General features: G+C 42.9%; 1 protein-coding gene across 4 annotated transcripts in view; it reads left to right on the plus strand.

The window, feature by feature from the left end:
* Nucleotides 1-19605, plus strand: part of Arl15 (ARF like GTPase 15) — a 360415-nt gene that overhangs the window by 12002 nt on the left and 328808 nt on the right. Inside the window, exon 1 of one of the 4 annotated variants that reach the window (XM_085676705.2) lies at nt 14741-14885. The exons of the other annotated variants lie outside the window; for them this stretch is intronic. Within the exon in view, the coding sequence (XP_085532831.1) occupies nt 14874-14885 (12 nt within the window). The 5' untranslated portion in view covers nt 14741-14873. Of the gene's footprint in view, nt 1-14740; nt 14886-19605 lie in introns of those variants that run through there. 4 annotated transcript variants of the gene reach the window in all.

Below are 19605 nucleotides of genomic sequence, written 5' to 3' on the forward strand. Positions count from 1 at the left end.
ACACTATTAAGTGCTATACAAGTGTTTTCCACAATTGAATTGAGGCTTAATATAAAACAAGGACATATACTCCAGTCATCACCCAACAGTTGTACTTCGGTTCCTAGGCGGTCTTCCACTCTGCTACCTTCCATCTACTGAGCACAGTGCAGAGTAACTGGGTTAAAGATACTGGAGCCGATTGCCGGCGTTGTAAGTGGCAGCTATTTCTGACTTAAGGGTGAAAGGTGGCCCACGTCCGCTCTTAGGGCAGTTCCGAGGACGTATTATGTAAGTGCAGGCAAATGAGATGGGCCACTTTCCTGTGGAATTGTGGGCTTGTTTGGAACTCTCAGCTCCTCTTTGGTTGGAATCAAACAGTTTGAAAGTCAAGCTTCTCCTCTGGGGAATTCCAAGCCCTCTCATGTGATTTATTGGCTGTTCGTTTATCCTTTCTTTCATGAAGGTTTCCTGAGCGGCTGCCTGCTGTGGAAGAAGGGACTGATTTATGGTAGACTGCTGGTGTTCTTCGTCGTTTTAAATGCTTCAGAATGAGACTACTTCTTTTCCCAAGTCACCTTGCTAGACGGGGTGATTATTGGACCACTTTCTCTTTGTTTCATTTTGTGTAGAAATATTGTCTTTCCGTATTGTTCACGAGTCTTATTTCCTACCTGTGACATTGCCCTCTATGTGTTGTTGACTTTTTAAGAGGGGATTTTGTTTTGCTAAATGACATTTTAATCATTATTCATCTTTATGAAATGAAGCATAATAGCCTAAAAAGGCATTTTAAAAACCGGGTTACCTATCTGGGAACATTTGATCACTGCTGGGTTTCTGTTATTTGTGATATTTCTGGGCCCCTACTGCCCTGGCCCTGGGCAAGCAGTAGGATGGCCTTTGCAGCCAGAAGGACAGATCCTTTTTGTCATTTCTAGGGACATGGGCCACCATTTTTCTGCAGCTCGAATGGGATTTTGGACTAGTGATGTTTCCTTTTTATCCAGATATATTTGTTTGGGGGTAATACTTAACTATATAGGTCATCTTGAAATATTCATAGGCAAACATTTTCCATGTTTACTGCCCTATTAATAATTGTGTGAGCTTAATATTTCATTTTGAATAGTGTACACATGGGCACAGGCACATGCATAACCCCCTACCTACACATACACATGTATACATATACATACAAGAGTGTAACAGATCCACTGATTTGATTCTTTCCTCCTTTATTTTTATCAAGTCCTTTTTTTGTTATCCAAATCTACACTGTTTAGGGGTTCATCACCTGGAAAAGATGACTTTTCCTAGTGTAATAGGTGATTTTAAAACAACGTTGCCAGGCAGTGGTGGCGCACGCCTTTAATCCCAGCACTCGGGAGGCAGAGGCAGGTGGATCCCTGTGAGTTCGAGGCCAGCCTGGTCTACAAAATGAGTTCTAGGACTCTCAAGGCTACACAGAGAAACCCTGTCTCAAAAAATCAAGGAAAAAAACCCAAAACCCAACCAAAACAAAAAACCCAACATAATAGCAGTAGATAAATATACTTCTAAAAGTGAGTGTGGGAGAAGAGATACAAATTACCAAGGGTTTTTGTTTTGCTCAATGACTTTTTAGTCTTTGTTTGTTCGCCCAAAGTGAAGCACAGTAGCTTCAGGTCTTTCATTCTGGCGTCCAGCGGACTCCTGTGTTGAAATACGCAGCCGCAGCTTGGGAAAAGATCTGCTAGTTTTTAAAGTGTTCGGTGAAAGGAGGGTGCCAGATTAGTTTTGGGAGAAGAAAAACCCTAAACTCCTTTCCTTGCAACCTCGGTGCTTTCTGCCTGACTTTTTCTTTCAACAAATATGTATTTGAGAGCTTATTGTTTGTCAGGCTAATACAGGAAGACTCTTTAAGCTACTAAGACTAAAGCCTGTTCCGTTCAATGTCTTATACTTCTTTGTGGTAGAGAAATCCCAGATTCTAGGGTAAGGTGGGCAGACACTCTTCTGTTTGAATAGTGGTCAGCTCGTAAATTTGTAGGTTTAGGGGTCAGGGCTTCTATCTCAGTTATTCAGTTCCACTGTTGAAGTTACAAAGCAGTCACAGTATTAAGCATGTGGATGTGGCTGTGCTTTAATAACACTTTATTGGCTAAAACAAACAGTAGGCTGGATTTGGTCTGCAGATTGTATTTTCTCAGTCACTGGACTAATAGAAGAGAAGCCATATTGGAGCATATTTCTTATTGAATTTGAGTTTTAGTTTCTGTATTTTGAGAGTACACACACAAACATCATGCACAGACACATACATACATACATACATACATATATATATATACTTGTATGTGTATATGAGTATGTATATGTGTGTGTGTGTATACACACACGTATGCCATGACATTTGGAACCAGTGTGACATAGATGAGGATTCTAATGTTTCTTTCCACTTGTGAAATTCTTTCCTCCCACCCATCTTTATGCAGACTTATAAAACAAACTGTTTATTATGTGATTATTAGTAATCGTATTTTCTTCTTATTCTTGAGGAGAAGAGGCTCTTTTATATGAACACAGGCACTGCCCTGAGATGTGAAGACCGACTCTGGAGATGTGGCTCGCGGGTACAGTGCTTGCCTGGCATGTGTGAGGCCCTGGCACTAATACCCAGCTCTGGAAAACCAAACAAAACAAAAAAACAAATGCAGTCAGGCTCAATGGTAGAATACTTGCCACATTGGAAGCTGTGAAGACTTGATATTGAGGGTTCCTAGTTCCTGTTCTAGTTGGTCGGGTTCGGTGTTTTATTTTTCATTTTTGGCGTGGTATTAAGAAAAGTGTAGATTCCCATGGCAGCACAGTTGGCAAATGCTAAGGATTGCAAAGTAGCTTGCAGTGCCATCTTAAGTTAATCTTCAGTCAGAAGGCAGAGCGTAGGCTTCACCATGAGGCCTGCACCCTCCTCCCCCGGCCCTGCGGAGTTACTCTGACACACGAGTGAGTGTGGGGGCGGTCTTCAGTGCCTTGAAGTTATAACACAGAGCGTTTGAATATGTGCTTGTCACCATTTCAGTCTCTAATTAGAGTTAGAAGTCACCTTTTGTTTTAAAAACCCTTCTCACGTATCTCAGTGCCCTTTGTAAGCCCATTTAGGGAATAGTTTGAAATGCCTGGTCCTCAGATGCAGACCCAAGTGGAAGTCAAGGCCCTGTCATTCAGGCCTTGGGTTAGTGGCCCTCAGCTTTTACCATCTGACAGAGAAACCTACAGATCCTCAAGCTGTTCTCATTGAGGGTGACCTGAGTGTTGAAACACCCAGCATGTGCTAGTACCTTCCTAAACCCCCCTCCCTTCTGTCATAGCTTGCAAGATAAGGTCAGCCTTTTTAGTGGAATGCTGTGTGCTTGTTTGACCTCAGGAGGTCTGGTTAATAGGTATTATTCCTCACTTTAAAGGAATGCTTGAATAGGAATTCTGTTCTCAGAAATGCTTGTGCATGTGAAAGGAGTGGCCTTCCAGGGGGGTTGTGATTCCATTTTCTGGCCTGAGAATGACAGGGGCTGGTGACAGGTGGAAGGCAGTTTAAGAGGCTTACTTAAGTATGTTGTCAGAAATGCAGGCAGGCACACAGCCTTTCATTATTAGACAATCTGTACTTTTGAGTAGGCCTGTATGGAAGAGGGACCATGGATATGCACACTTTGAAGACACAAGGATGCGGACAGCAAAGAAGTGAGGGAGAGGTTGCCATCACTTTCAGCTGGTGGTAGCTAAGTATAAATTCTTCAAGACTGAGAGAGAAGTGGAGAGGAAAACAGGCTGAATGCCCAGGGGCAGATGTACGCAAGTCCTATAGTCCAAGATGGCACCTAGAGGTCTGGAACGTTCTGAAAACCTCAAGCAATTCTCTGACAATACTGTTGGGGGATGTTTGTCTTTAGCAGGTAATATGGCTGTTCAGACCTACTGTGGAATCTGTGGGATCATATTAAAGAGTGACTCAGAGAATTGGTTCTGAACCCAGACCCAGATGGGGGAGCTTGTTAAGACCCTGCTGCTGAAGATGAGGTGATATCTGGACTTGAGTTCCAGGCTTCAGAAGGAGTTGATGGGTCCTGACTTGAGGGCTGCAACCTTGCTCTGGCTGAAGATAGGAGAAGTGGACAAGGCCCAGAAGGGAACTCACTTTGCTGAACTCCCAGTGTTTCCTTACATGATCCAGTTGATGAGTGGTTTTAATATGATTCCTGTATGCATGTATGAGGGCCTGTGATTGACAGTTAGATGGATATCTGTATAGACAGAAATTTCTGTCCCACCCAGTCCCTTAAGCATTCAGTCTCAAAGAAGCACACAGTCTTACATTAATTATAAACTGACCCACTAGCTCAGGCTTACCATTAACTAGCTCTTACAACTTAAATTAACCCATAATTCTTATTTATGTTTAGCTATGTGGCTTGGAACCTTACTCAGTGAGGCGTGGCAACTGCATACTGAACCTTCCCTCTTCCCAGAATTCTAGTCTGGTTGCCCCACCTATATACTTCCTGTCTGGCTACTCTCCAATCAGCGTTTTATTAAACCAGTACAAGTGACAAATCTTTACAGGGTACAAGAGCATTATCCCACAGCATAACTGTCAAGGTCACTCCCAGATCTGTGTTACCTCAAAGTCATCCTTTTTCCTAATGGTCAGAAAAAACAAGAGAATCCCAGATTGCTTTCTTTACAAGCAAGCAATAATAACATTTGTGATTCTTGAAATAGGTGTTAGACTTTTTGTCCCATTATGGAGGATTTTTTTCCCCTTGGTGATCCAGTAAAGTAGCAGTGTCATAGAAAGGACTTGGTCATTAGAATTAAATATAGACTTACTAGTTTTCATTCTCAATGAAAAGTTCAGCAAAAGCCCCTAAATGATGATATCTAAAGTTTGATTAAAAAACAACAAACAAACTCCCCAAACGGAGAAAGTTTCCCTGGTGAGAGATAAGAGCTAGACTTACTGTGGTATCAGGTGAGCTTTACAATGCAGTTAGGAATCCAGGTGACGTAGTGAGGTGGAGGTGGAAGGTCCTCAAAGATCTGTGACCTCACTAGCTTGCATTCTAGGATCAGGTGTGATTTTTCCCTTGTTTTGAGCGGGGCTTATGACCATTTAAACAACTGTTGGTTGCCCCTGAGAGAGGAGTGCTACTATTACCATCCCGGTCATTGCTGTGGTTCGTAGGCGGTAGGGCTGGGTAGATCTGTTGATGGCTTCCATCTTTTGTCAGCTTGCATAGCACCTGTGGTACTGTGAAAGCGAGGCCTTAGGCCTTCAGCTCAAATCCAGCTCAAACCTGCCGAGTCCATCATCTCAATCAAATCTGTAGCATCTTTAGCATTCGGGACTTACCTTCAACAAAGCTCTGGGAGGTAAGCAAAAGTAAAAGCAGCAACCTTTGTTGCTTTTGGAGTCTCTCGGAGTACCAACAACTCAGAAGGAAGTTTCTCATTCTTGGATTTTTGTCAGATAGTGTATGTTCTTGGGGAGAGCATTGTCAACCCAAATGGTGTAACTTCATTCAAGATATGCGCACGCATGTAACATGCGTTCCACTCCTTAGAAATGAGTCTTGCTCACGTGTCAGGTTCTAGCACCTGTGCTCAAGTCAAGAATGTGATTCTTGTTCTTCCTGCTGGATCACATTCTGGGTTTTGCCAGCTTAGCAGGGACAGGTGACCTGCTGGTGTGACGTCTATGGGCAGAAGAACAGCAGAACAGTGAGCTGTTAAGGGGGATGCTTGCTGCATTAATCTGAGTAGATGTTGGGTGGTGTGGCCACAGTTGCCAGTGATCGGTAACTGATGTAGAGTGAGCATGGCCATCAGCTCCTCTGAGCATGCCAAGGCCGTCACTTCTCTCGGGATTGGACGTTTTTCCCCTGTGGACCCCCTTTCGCCTCTTAATGTTTTAAGTGTCCATGCATAGACTAGAGAATCTCCTGATGCCTCTAACTTGTCTGTCATAAGAATTGTAAATTACTTTTTTTGTTCAGAGTTGGAAGAGTGATGCTCCAGGGTTTGGTCTCATGTATTATTTCATACTTAGTTCTTGTCTGCAAGTAAATGCCACGTGACGGGTGTCCTGCAAATGCTTCTTTCCGTCCTTTCTTTTTTTGTGTGGAACCTTGAGGCCCCAGTCCTAATAGATAGTGAAGGACTGTTTTCAGGGCAATTACTTCTTCTTGTTTTCTTTTGTTAAATTAAAATATTCCTCCTTTTTTCTCTCTTCTTTAAGATCGTAAATTTCATAGTTTTTCTTGCTTTCCACAGAATTTAAGCAGAAAAGAATTTAAGCTAAAAATCTGATTTTCTTTGTGCAGTGCATGGAATTTTTAGTGGTATCTTGCTAAAATTTTGCTGCAATGAAATCCATGCATTCGAATATGATCTATATTAAGTTATTTTGCTGGGTGAGTTTTCATATCTGAGGTTATGTCTGCTAGGTGGCCTTTCAAGTCTTCGTGAATTTTACAAGAGGCTGGTGATTTCAGGTCTCCGATTCCAACTGTGAATGTCTTAGGAAGCACAGACACTCTCAGGATGCAGGTAGTCTCGTTACAACTGATCACCTTAGAAAATATCTAGAGACCAACTGAGTGGCTTTGGTTATATATGTTTTCAGGCCCATTATCATTATTCTTTTCCCAGTTTGAAGAAGCTATGGAATACATGCTGAGGAGCAAGCCTCCACATTTTGAAAGCGAGACCTGATTTTATTTTGTAATGAGGCTTTTTTTTTTTCAAAAGTTATTTTTCCATGTGAGGAAGTAGCTTCCGAGTCTATGAAGGGAGTTGTTAAGTAATTCGCTGTTAATGTTTGCAATGACAGCGCTAACAGAAGGCCATGCCAGTTTTAAAGTAGGTGGCCTTCCCAATCCCAAGTAGTTGCTGAAGAAAGGCAGATGGACCTTTACTCAGAGGTGCCATTCACACGCTTCTGCAGAGTTCTCGTGTACCTCGGAACCAGCCTTGGCTCTTCCCTTGCCAGCCTGCATGCCTCCTTGTGTCTTTGCCTCCAGCCCATCTGTATGTACAGAGACACCGACGTGAGAAAATGCCTAATTAGACTACTGTATTTGGAAACAGGTGTCCCAAGCCTGGGTCCCATTCCAAGGGCTCTTTGCTCACCCCTGCTTTCTTGTTTTACCAGTTTTCCCATCTTATTTCCAGGACTCTGGGCTTGGCTCTGCTAACTTTGTATAATTACAACAGCACAATTACAGAGGGGATAGTAAAGGAAGGCCATCTTGCTTGATATCAAGATGAAGGACTGCATAGGACATCAAAACTAGAACTGGCCATTATGGTAAATATTTTAAAAGCAGCTCTCTAAAAAACATTGGTTTTTCATCCCTTGATAAAACTGAAATTATATCTTAACATCAGATTGTTTTTGTACTATAAGCTAAATCGCTTTTGTTTTCTGTCATCTTGTTGAAGTTTTTTCTTCCATTATTTTCATGGTTACCTTTTATGTTAGTTTGAATGTAATTGGCCCCCATAATCTATTAGGAGGTGTGACTTTGTCAGAGTCAGTATGGCCTTGTTGAAGGAAGGGTGTCATGGTGGGGGCAGGCTTTGAGGTTTCCTATGCTCAAGCTACTCCCAGTGTTACAGTCGACTTCCTGTTGCATGGAAGATGTAGGACTCTCGGCTGCTTCTCCAGCACCATGTTTGCCTGCATGCCACCATGCTCCCTGCCATGATGGTAATGGACTGAACCTCTGAACTGTAAGCCACCCCAATAAGATGTTTCTCCTTTATAAGTGTTGCTGTGGTCGTGATGTGTCTTCACAGCATGGGGAGAAACCCTGAGACACCTGTACAATTTCTTAAGGAAAACAACTGAAAGATTAAGTAATCACATTAATTTGATTTTTTTTCTGTATTTCTCTTTTGCACACTTTTAAGTAGACCTATTTTAACATATTTGAACCCATCTGTGGTTTTCTTTTGACAATCTGTCTCCCCCTCCTCAACCCCCACACTTTCCTTGGTTTAAATAGCAAAGAAGATGTGATTGTTTTTTTGAAATAATGTTCCTAAGTTCTTCCCCTGCCCAGACCAGGTGTGGATTTGTGAACAATGACTTTGGGGTTCCAGGGTCAGAGTTTATCCGGCTCTTCTGTCTCTTGTTGGAAATAATTATATGCACAATTCTTTGTTCTGAGCTGTCTTCTGCTCCAGAGATTTACGTTGTTTTTTTCAAACAGTCCTGAGCAGGGGAAGAACATGAGGTAGGATCATGTCAAATTTACTGGCAGTCGCTATCCCAGGATTAAAGGATGCTTGGCTTTCAAGTGCCTCTTCATATCCACCTCTCACTAATTAGAGGGAAGAGGCCATCCGAAAATACCGTTGTTAGGGTGAAGTTGGGGTCTGAGTGGTGGACAGCCACTGGGCTGAGGTAGGACGTGCCAGGGTTTGGCAGTATTTATGAGGATTAGAGGTTAAAGGGAGAAGAATGAAGTAATGGTGCTTGCAATTCAGGAAAATGGTACTTGAAGGCTGTTGAGGTTTTTCTGGATAGTGTTGGCAGTTGCAGTAGCAGCACTTGAACTTTAGGGGGATGTGAGAAGGAAGTGGGTGGAAAGTAGGTTCTCCCTGACCGAGGATGAACTATTTCTCTCTAAAAGACACAGCACATTAAGAGTTTACTGACAAATGCTGGGATCCTTTCTTGTGGTTTGGGGGGTAGACTGGTTGCTTTTCTGCCGCTGTGATAAAAAACACCCTAATAAAAATAAGTTAGGGAAGAAAGGGGTAGATTTTGACTTAAGGTTCCGGAGGGATGGAGTCCCTCATGCCAATGCATGGCAACAGTCAAGGAAAGGTAGCCACAGGAGCAGGCACCTGGCCAATCGTATTGTCATGCACAGGAAGCAGAGAGGGAGGACCGGAAGTGGAACCGTGCTGTGAACCATGGAAGCCTGACCCTGTGATGTACTTTCTCTAGCAAGGCTTCACCCACCTTCCCAAACACTACTGCTGGGGATTAAGTGATCAAGTACACAAGCCTATGGGGTCTGTTTCTCATTCCCACCACACTAGAACACATACTTTATAAAGGATTTATTTCTGCGTATGGGGTGTGTGTGTGTGTGTGTGTGTGTGTGTGTGTGTGTGTGTGTATGGTACCATAGAGGGCATTAGATTCCCTGGAGCTGAAATTACAGGCATTTGTGAGCCTCCCAAACAGGAAGCTCTCTTATCTGACCTCATGGACATACTGCTTAAAAGACAACATTGCTCTGTATCAATTTGGGTTGGGCTGGGCTGAGAGATGTGTACAGAAGTCCTTAAACAAGGTAGGAGTATTTTTCTGGTTACTGCCCAAAGTCTGGACAATAAAGGCATAGGAACTCCTGCCATTGTCATCTTCAGGCTCACTCAGCCTTGTGCTTTTGTCATTCTCTGTGTGCCCATTGCAAGTCAGGATGTCACCAGAGAGTAGATGTCAGCTACAGAGGGCAGAAGTAGCACAGAAGAGAAGAAAGGGCATGGGGGAGGCTAGAGAGTGATTTTCCTGTTCATCTTTCAGTTATATTTCATTCCCAGGCTTAGTCTCACATGACACCTGCCTCCAAGGAAGGCTGACAACAGTCTTTTATTTGGGTGGAATACAATTAATGTTTTCAACAGGGAAAAATGACTTTTTCCAGCTTACTGAGATATTAAATAACTATTATGTTACAAAGGTGTAGCACTGGATAATTTCCAAAGATAGATGGAAAGAATGGATGTTGGCCAAGTTCATGAGCATTTTTGGCTTCCTGGCTTGAGGAAACCAGTGGCATTGCCCCAGGATAGCTCAGTCATACATTCATTAAAAGTAAGCCTAGTAGTATTGCAGTTTATGATAATGAGAACTTACTATTAAGTGACTGCTAACATTAAATGACCTGCCATTTATTTTAATAATAGTACCAGGGAATGTTTGGAAAGTTCTGTTGAGTCAGTGACTTTATCCAATCAGTTATCATCCCCGTTTGATTTTCCATTCTGTTTATTTAAATATCTACCCAAATAGTCTTTGGCTTTCCAATCTTTCTTACCAACTTCCCCTCATAGTGCATTATGGAAGTCTTTGTTAGAATTAGCTTGATATGACTGGTTGACCTTCAGAATGCGTCATTTTTCAAAGCCATCTTTTCACCACCATGGGAATCTTGGGAGCCCTCTACTCACGTCTTCTGTGGTACGGCAAATGCAACCACCCAAGGTGAAGTTTGTGGCACTGTAAACCTATGGAAAAGCTTTTTCTTGACAACAGTAAGCCATGATAGCAATGTTCAACTCTATAAAACTAGGGTTGTTTTGACTGTGTACCAATTTAGTGTACTAAAAATATCCAGCTTAAAAAAAATGGAGAACATCCAGCATTCATGTTCAGTGTGTACAGTTTGGGGATGGGCATGAGTTTTAGGAGCTTAATCTTGATTTGGGACCGTGTCTGTGCATCATACATTGATGATGAGATGATCAGGGTATAATCATGAGATCAAGGACTTCAGCCTCTCAACCTTGAGCCCTTTCACTGTGTTCTGTGAATGGATGTTTCTCTTGGTACTGGTTTCCTTCCTGTCCATTACAAGGATTGTAGGCACTTACCATTTAATGAAAAGTGAACTAAAACAAGCGCTAATTAAAACTGTGTCAGAGGGGCTGGGGAAATGATGGCTCATCCAGTAAACTGATCGCTGCACAAGTCTGAGGACCTGAGTTCAGGTGTGACATTAGGTACCTGTAATCCCAGCACCAAGGGAGGGAGGTTTAGGACAGCCTGCCTTGTTAGTCAGTGAGCTCCAGGTTCAGTGAGGGGTCCTGTCTCAAAGCAATAAGGTGGATGGATGAGAGGCGAGGTAAAATGAGATGAGAGATTACTCAGTGGTTAAGAGCACTGGCTAATCTTCCAGAGGACCTGGGTTCAATTCCTAGTACTCACGTGGTGACTCACAGTCTGTAACTCCAGTTCCAGGGGATCCGACCCCCTCTCCTGGCCTTCACAGGGACTACATGCACACAAACATCCATGAAATGAAAATGAATATATCTTACAAAAGGAAACAACTTCTGCTTCAGGTCAGTGAAAATTAAGGAACAAAAAGATGGAGAGCCACTGTGGAATATGGCAGACACCATCTGGCCTCTTGGTGCACCTGCATACACATGTGATCCATCTCTACATACATACATATAAACTATGTCAAAGACTTTAGCACTGAAATTGGTTATAAGAATAATACTGAAAACAAATGTAATAAAAACACCATAAGTCACATTCTTTTTTTTTCTTTTTTTAAAAAAGTTTGCAAGATAGGACCTCTCTGTGCAACAGCCCTGTCTGTCCTGGAACTCACTCTGTAGACCAGGCTGGTTTCATACTCACAGAGATCTACCTGCCTCTGCCTCCCAAGTACTGGGATTAAAGACGTGTGCCGCCACCGCCCAGCATAAATCACATTCTTCAAATGATGCAGTTGAAAATGGAGTTTCTGCTTAAGTTTTCAGGACAACATGGCATTCCCCATGGTTTATTATCCTTGTCTCTCCTATGATCTAGCCTAGGAAAAAGCAGATAGAGGGAAGAAATTCAACCACCTGCTCATGAAGCAGATACCTAAATAGAGCATATTTTCATCAAAGAAGATTGCGACAGTGAGGGGAATGAAGCCAGTTCTTGGGTACAAATATTTAGTTGTGCTCTCCTGGTCCCATTTTATTCATACAGAGCCTGTCTGAGGATAGCCAGGTCTCATTTGCTGTTTGCGGAAGTGCTGTTTGTATGGTAGCAAAGTATATCTCATAGTACCAAATGTCATTAAGAAAATAAGTCAATGAAGGACTAAGTGTTGAAGAACATGTGGTATGTGGGAATTGTCCTCCACTGCCCAATTTTGGAATATAATGCAGTCAAACATGAGCATCTTCTGTAAGTAATTCTGCTCTTAGGTATAGAAAGTGTTAAAGAAATTATCTACGAGGCCTATGTAGGGAGTGGTTTTAGTGGAAGTATTCATAGATGCAAAGTATCAAAAGTATAAGACTATCTGTCAGTAATAAACTGGATTAAATGAATCATGGAATTTTCATTAGTGTTTGTCTTAGTTACGTATCTACTGCTGTGATGAAACAACATGACTAAGGCAACTTATAAAAGAAAGTGTTTAATTTGGGGCTCACAGCTCCGGAGGGCAGAGCCCATGACCATCATGGCAATGAGCATGGCAGCAGGCAGGCATGCATGGCACGGAGCAGTAGCTCTGAGCTCCCATCTTGACCACAAGCATGAAGCAGAGAGAACTAACTGGGAATGGTGTGGGCTTTGGAATTCTCAGAGCCTGCCCCCAGTGACACACCTCTTCCAACAAGGCCACACCTCCTAAACCTTCCAAACAGTTCTACCATTTAGGGACCAATTATTCAAGCATAAGAGTTTATGGGGGGCATTCTCATTAAAATCTCTACAGTAGTTCACCCTACAGCAGCAAAAACAGCATAGGCACAGCCCCCATGGGTGCATCTCATACACGTGCTGAGAGGAAGAAGTCATAGAAAAGAACATGTACTCGTATAAACTTCAAGCGAAGTTCAGCTTGTGGTTGTTTCTAAGGCAGCAGTTCTCAACAGCTACTTTGCCCTACAGGGATCCATGGCAACATATAAGGGACAGTTTTGGTTGTCACAACTTTGAGTAATGATGAGAGGCTATCAGCATCTAGTGAATCTAAGCCGGGAGATTGCTACATATATCTGACAGTATGATTGTAATCTCTGAGGTTTATCTGGACTAAAACGTTAGAGGTGTAAGGTTGAAACTCTTAAGGGGGGTGGGGAAGGAAATGAGCTTTATATAAAGATGTAGTAATGTTCTAGTTTGTTGTGGGATATTATTTCAAGGTGTGTTACATTTGTTTATGCTTTAGACTATTTGTTTAGCAATGTAAAGAAGTGCTGCTTTTGTTTAACTCTGGGAAGCTGTGATTCTTTGCCAGTCTAAAACACCTGATAGAGTTGAATGGCCAATAGCGAGGCAGGTGCAAGCACAGGCGGGGCTGTCAGGCAGAGAGAATAAACAGAAAGAGAACTCTGGAGCGGGGGAGAGGGGGAGGAGCAAGAAAAAGAGAAGGAGCAAGATAGAACAAGGAGAGAAGGATGCTAGAGGCCACCCAGCCAGCCACAGAGTTAGAGTAAAAATAAGATATACAGAAGTAAGAAAAGAAAACAGCCCAGAGGCAAAAGGTAGTTGGGATAATTTAAGTTAAGAAAAGCTGGCTAGAAATAAGCCAAGCTAAGGCTGGGCATTCATAAGAAATATCAAGTCTCCGTGTGTGATTTATTTGGGTGGTGGGCCCCCTAAAAAAGCCAAGAGTCCAAAGAGTCAAACGAGTAAAAGACAAACCAACAACACTAGTTTGTAGCTTGACTGAAATTTATGTAGAGTTTATGCTATTCTGTAATCTGTATTTCCCTTTTACTCTGTATTTCACAATGCAACAATAAAAATATATGAAGAGCAATAAGATGATTGGGGGTTTGTTTTTGTTACGAGGCTGGGTGAATAGACTGTGGCCTCATTCGGCTTTCTTCAGGAGTATGGAGGCATCTCTGCGGGTGACCACCGATCAAATCTTTTTAAAAGACCTTAAGATTCAGTGACAAAATATCTTGGCATTTTTACTGTAAGGTCTAAGGAGGGGATTCTGAGACTGTAGGCAGGAGATACCACGTTTACTTATGATGTCAAATTATGTTTTAATAAAGATTTCAGAAGAGTTACCTGAAGTCATTTTTTTTCTCTCCCAGTTTTCACACACACACACACACACACACACACAAAGATATGCTATATATCTTTATATACATATATATGTGTATACATATATACATGAACAGAAGATATGTACATAAAGAGCTTAAGGAAATTGTTTAGAATGAATGGTGAGGGATGCCAAGGAAAAGATGAGAACTCAGATTGTCCCCAGGCTCCTTGAGAACAGGAGACTGTCATCGTGTGTTTGCCTTCACACCTTTTGTGCACATTGTACAGTGCCTGACACATGGCAGATGCACGGGTGTTGAGTTAAAGCGAGCCCTGCTTCCTTTTAGTCTCAATTTTACTTTATGAGAACAGTTATTCTACCCTTCTGTTAGCTGCATATCACAGGTGGATATTTGTCCCCAGAAAGATGTATCGTTGACTTGGGTGCTACCTGTGCCCTTTGGTATTGTATGGAATTACTTGCTGTATAGGTTTTGCTCTTCTGAGAAGCAAATTGCACGTTTGGGTTTGACGTACAAAAATGAGTTGGGGGAATATTGGTGTGGGAGTTTATCAGTTTTGTTTTTGTTGCGGCTACATATCTGAGGAGAGATCGTAAAGGAGGAAAAGTTAGCCATTGACCTCCTTCTGTGGTGCTCCACTGTCTGAAGTCCCTCGGATGGAAACGTAATGTCTACAGCTGAAGACTTAAGTGTTCAGCACCCGAGCCTGTTGGGGCATTTCAGATTGAGATCATAATGGGGACCAGCAGAAGGCGGGGAGAACCTCTGCTCATTGCACATCTATAAAAGTAAAACAGGGAGGAAAGAGGGTGGGGAGATAGATTAGATTCTAGCCTGTTGTGCAGTTATGAGGAGGTTGTGGCTGGGTGGGTGGGGCTTCCCTGAGCAAAGTTGTGTGTTATAGAAATCCCAGGTTGGCAGGGAAAATCCCGACTCCAGACCTCTTACCCTTAGGCACTGGCAGATCCACAGCTCAGCACAAAAAGTCGTGGTGAGTCCCAAGTGGCTGCTGGGAGCTGACAATCAACTGTGCTTCTCTGGAAGGGAAGTCTGAGTGTCACATCTCCATGGCTGCTGCGGTGAGTCAACACAGCAGAGTGTAAGTCCAAAGATACTAGATGGAAAATTCCAGAAAGAAGTTTAAAATTGCATGCTATTCTTAGGAGCAAAATGAAATCTTGTATTGCCTTGCTCGCTCCTATAGTGTACGAATCTCCTTTGGGTCTGGTGTATGTATGCTATATGTATACACTCTCTGCTCACTAAGATCTTTTAGTGGCTGTCATTGTTTCCAGATCTGTCACAGTATCATATTGCGTATGTTCAAGTGATCTTTATTTTAACAGTAGCCCGAAGGGCACAAAGCTAGTGATGTGAGCAGTTATATCCCAATGTATTTATCCTATTAAGTCATTCTATTTGATTATTTGTTATTAATTTCTTGCTATGTCTAATTTATGAATTAAGCTTTGCCATAAGAATGTATACACAAGATCAATATGCCACATACAGACACATTTGTTACTATCTGAAGTTTCAGAAACTCATTGAGGGGTCTTAGAATGTTCCTTTAGAAGATGAAGGTGTATTTAGTCATTTCCAGTTAGGGTCTGGGAACAATGGGACTGCCAGTAACAGTCATTCTGTGTATTCTCACGTAAATACTTAGCAAATAGACTGGGCCTGAGCTCCTGCAGGTGTTCACCTCTGCTTGCTCAGTGAAGAAGAGCTGCCTGTGGATTCATCTGAAGACCCCTAGAAGGAAGTGCTGTGATTTGGAATCTATCCCCTAAAGAATTTGTATGCTAAAACTTTCATCATCAGTGTAATGGCACTGGACACGGGACACTGAGAGATGCCTGGGTGTATACGAGGACGTGAGGATGGGGTCCTTAGAAGATTGTCCCCTGTAGGAAGAGACTCTGTGAGGCTTGCTTCCTGTCTCATTGTCTGCCGTGTGAATGTTGGCAAAAAAGCCGCCCTCTGTAAGTCAAAGCAGAGTCCTCCCGGAGTTTGACTGTTGTTGGCATCTGAGCAGAGTCTTCCCCAGAACCTGACCGTTGTTGGCATCCTGATGTAGGATTTCTCACCTCCAGTACCGTGGGAAAATTTCTATTGTGTGAGACACTCTTCTGTGCTAGTGTTGTGGCAAAGTAGACTAACATGGTGAGGGGAAAAAGATAAAGGTTAGTTGTAGACAAAGAGCATATGCCAACAAAACTTTTGTGGTTCCTATGGAAAGAAAATTGCTAAATTCCAAGTAAAGCAGAGAGGGGATGGGCACTTAAAAGGTGCAGGCTGGTTTGTAGATTAAAAACAGGGTTATATGGCTGAGGTTTTTCCTAAATGCTTTTAACATACTGCCAAATGGCATTTAAAATGAAAGAACAAAACACCATGTATTTTACATTAGGAATTCTTAATCCGAAGTTAGCAGGTCCAAAATGGAGCATAAATTGAACAGATTCAAGAAATAAAAGTAAATGTGTTGTACAGTGGTGATGCACTCTGCAACCTTAAGCATTGAAAAACTCAATGAAGTCAAAGACCGCAAAGGCCTATGTGTGTTCTACACCGTCCCCTCCAAGGCTTGGAATAGATCAACCATGGTCTAGACATTTCCTGTATAGAGGATGGGAAAACCTTTAGGTACAGACACATTACCAAGAGTATATTAATAATGGCTCCTAAAGTCAGAACAAACAGAAGCAGTGATTTGGAGGTGGAGATGGGGGTGGGGCGGAAGGGGGTGGAGCAAACCGAACCAGCTTCACAACCAGGAGGCTGCCCCAGGAGATAAGTCCTCACTTCTTGTGGGTGTGGCTCAGGAGGCTGTGGCTCTCTTGTAATATGGGGATGTATTACAAAGAGGTTTTGAGAGTCTGGAACAAAAGAAGTCCTGTTGTGTGGCTCTAGACTGCTTTGGGTATTAAGTAACATTCATATGGTTCTGGTCAGGAAGACAGAAGGGAAGTAAATTTAGGCCGAAAGTTTAGAGCACAATTGTGGTACTGTGATTCTACGAGATCCTGGCAATGCAGAATGGCCAGGCTTAAGAATGTGACTCGGTTTTCTGCAGTCAGGTGTGGATGAACTCTGGGTCGCAGCCATGCACCAGGGTCTTGCTTTGGACTTCTCTCTTGAGCTTTGGAACAAGGGCTCTTCAGGGGCCCTACAGTTGCCCCTAGACTTTCCTGCAGCCGTCACGGAGCCAGAAGCGCACTGTTGTGCATTCTAACTGGTGCTAGCTAGATGAAGGATGAAGATAGAGTGATACATTTAGTTCCTGAACCTCTTTGAAACACCGGCCGTGGGCAGGCACAGATGCAGTAGGTGTTGGCTGTGCGACGTCTTAGGAATGATGCTCTTTAAGACACATGGGAGCCACTGAGCCGATTGCTGGCTTATCATTCCTCAGCAGCTGTGCAGACTAAAATTCAACTAAGTGGTGAGTGAGATTTGAACAAAATAACAGTAGAAAAATGTGCCTGGGTTATAGGTTTTGGTTAGCAATAAGAGGTTTCAAAACTCTTTAAATTCTGGTTTGCCTTTGCAGAATCATTGATGCTTTCCCAGCAAAGAAAGCCTTCATATACTAGGCGAGGAACAGTCTGTAAAAAGGACACTGAGTTTCAAACCGAGATACAGAGTCACTTGGTGGTGGATGGAGACTATTCAGATTCAAGTTCTGTGACTTCTTTGGGGTAGATTGGGAGAACTGCCTGTTTCATTACATGATGATAAGGGTGCATTTTTACTAGTAGCACTATTAATAATGTTTGCTCATGGTGATGCTTTAGCTGCTTTTACTAAGGCACTTACTCCATTCTGATTCTGTAGGTCTGAAAAACATCCTGCTTGACTCACATTCAAGATCTTATAATATGTACTGTGGCATACGAGGACACTGTTAGCTTCCTATGGCTGCTATAACAGATGACCACAACCTTTTTGACTTAATGCAATATAAACTGTATTCTCTCGCAGTTTTGGAGAGCGAGAGCCAGAAGTGAGTTTTAACAGTATAAGTTCAAGGTGGTGGCAGAGCCGTGTTCTTCCTGGAGTTCCTAGGAGCGAATCCATTCCTTGACACCTTGAGTTTGTTGCAGTTGTCTGTGTTCCTTGACTTGTGGTCTTTCCCAGCATGGGCATCCTTCCAGCTTTTGTTGGTGCTGTAATCTTTTCTGTGACTATGCCGTCCCTAGTTCTCATCTCCCAAGTAACCTTTGGTTAAATCAGGCCTGTCTGCATAATTGGGGATATGCATAATCCAGTTTCAATGGCAAGATCCTGAATTCTGTCTGCAGAGTTCTGCATGTGAGGTAGCTTTTTGAGTTTGGTTTCTATTGCTGTGATGAAACACTGCAGTGAAAAGCAACTTGGAGAGGAAAGGGTTTCATTTGGCTTAAATGTCCCAATCAACCCATCACTGAGAGAGGTCAGAGCAGGAACCTGGAGGCAGGAACTGAAGTAGAGGCCTTGGAAGAAGACTGCCTCCTGGCTTGCATTCGGGCTTTCTCTTGGCTGGTTCAGCTTGCTTTCTTATACAGCCCTGGATCACCTGCCCAATGGGGCCCTGTTCACAGTGGGCTGGGCCCTCCAACATCAATCATTAATCAAGAACATGACCCACAGAGTTCCTACATTCTTTTAGCAGGGTTCTTCTTTCAATCGAGATTCCGGGTCCAAGATGACCCTAGCTGGTGTCAAGTTGACAAAACGCTGATCTTGTAGCTGGCTGTGGATGTTTTGAGGTATAGCTGAGGGAACTTTGTTCTGCTTACGATAACATCCATGGATGGAGGCTACACCTCAGTGCAGTCTGTCCTGGAGGAGAGGATCAGTGTAAGCAAGCCTGATGTTGGGACTGGAATGCCAGCATCACACCAAAGGTAAGAATTTGTCATGTGAACTCTACATCCTGCACATGGGCTCTGCAGATACTAGCTCTAGAAATGGATTCAGGAACAGATTGAACATGACCGCTGTGGAGAGGAGTGGTATTGACTCCCTCTGATTGTTAAGGAAGACTCCAGCATGAACATACACTATCAACTGTGTGGGATGCTGAGTTGTCTGTAGTCAAGATAAAGGAATGAAAAACTTCAAGATAGAGCAAGGCTGAGATAGGACCAGGAACAGGACTGTGCTTCCTGAGGCCCTGTTTGCACTGACCTACCTCTGCCAGCCAGGCCCCACCTCCTAAAGATTTCACAACTCCCCCAAACAGCACCACCATTTAGGACCACGTGCTCAAATAGAGTGACTTGTGGGGGACATGGGGACATTTCATATTTGAACCTATATGCCTGTCTCTGTGTGTGTATGTATGTACATATATATGTATATACACTTATACATATATGTGCCATAGACAGATTAATTAATGCAGGGAGTTTTTGCATTGTTTCTGATAATTCTGAGGAGTAAGACAAGGTTGCATGTCTTGAAATCTAGACAATGAGAGTTTGTATTGATTTCTTTTTACCCCTAATGAAATAGTGCCCTTAGCAGCCCAGCATGTTGCAGGGTGTCAGTGATGTCCCTCATGACTGTGCAGCTGACCGGGAGCTGTGGCTCTTTCCCGATGCTCAGCATCTCCAGCGAGTGCTTGGTGACACACTGCTAGGCTAGGACCAACACTGTAGCGTCCCAGCGTCATTAAACTGAGATACTGTAAGCTGGGGACTATGTTGGCTTTTTGTTTCTGACAAATCCCCAAGATCATTAACTTATGAAGAGAAAAGGTTGTTTTGGCTCACAGTTTGGAAGTCTCCAGTCTATGACCTGTTCTGTTTA

Source organism: Myodes glareolus, chromosome 15 (genome assembly GCF_982192425.1).
Source record: "Myodes glareolus chromosome 15, mMyoGla1.1, whole genome shotgun sequence".
Classification (NCBI taxonomy): Eukaryota; Metazoa; Chordata; class Mammalia; order Rodentia; family Cricetidae; genus Myodes; species Myodes glareolus.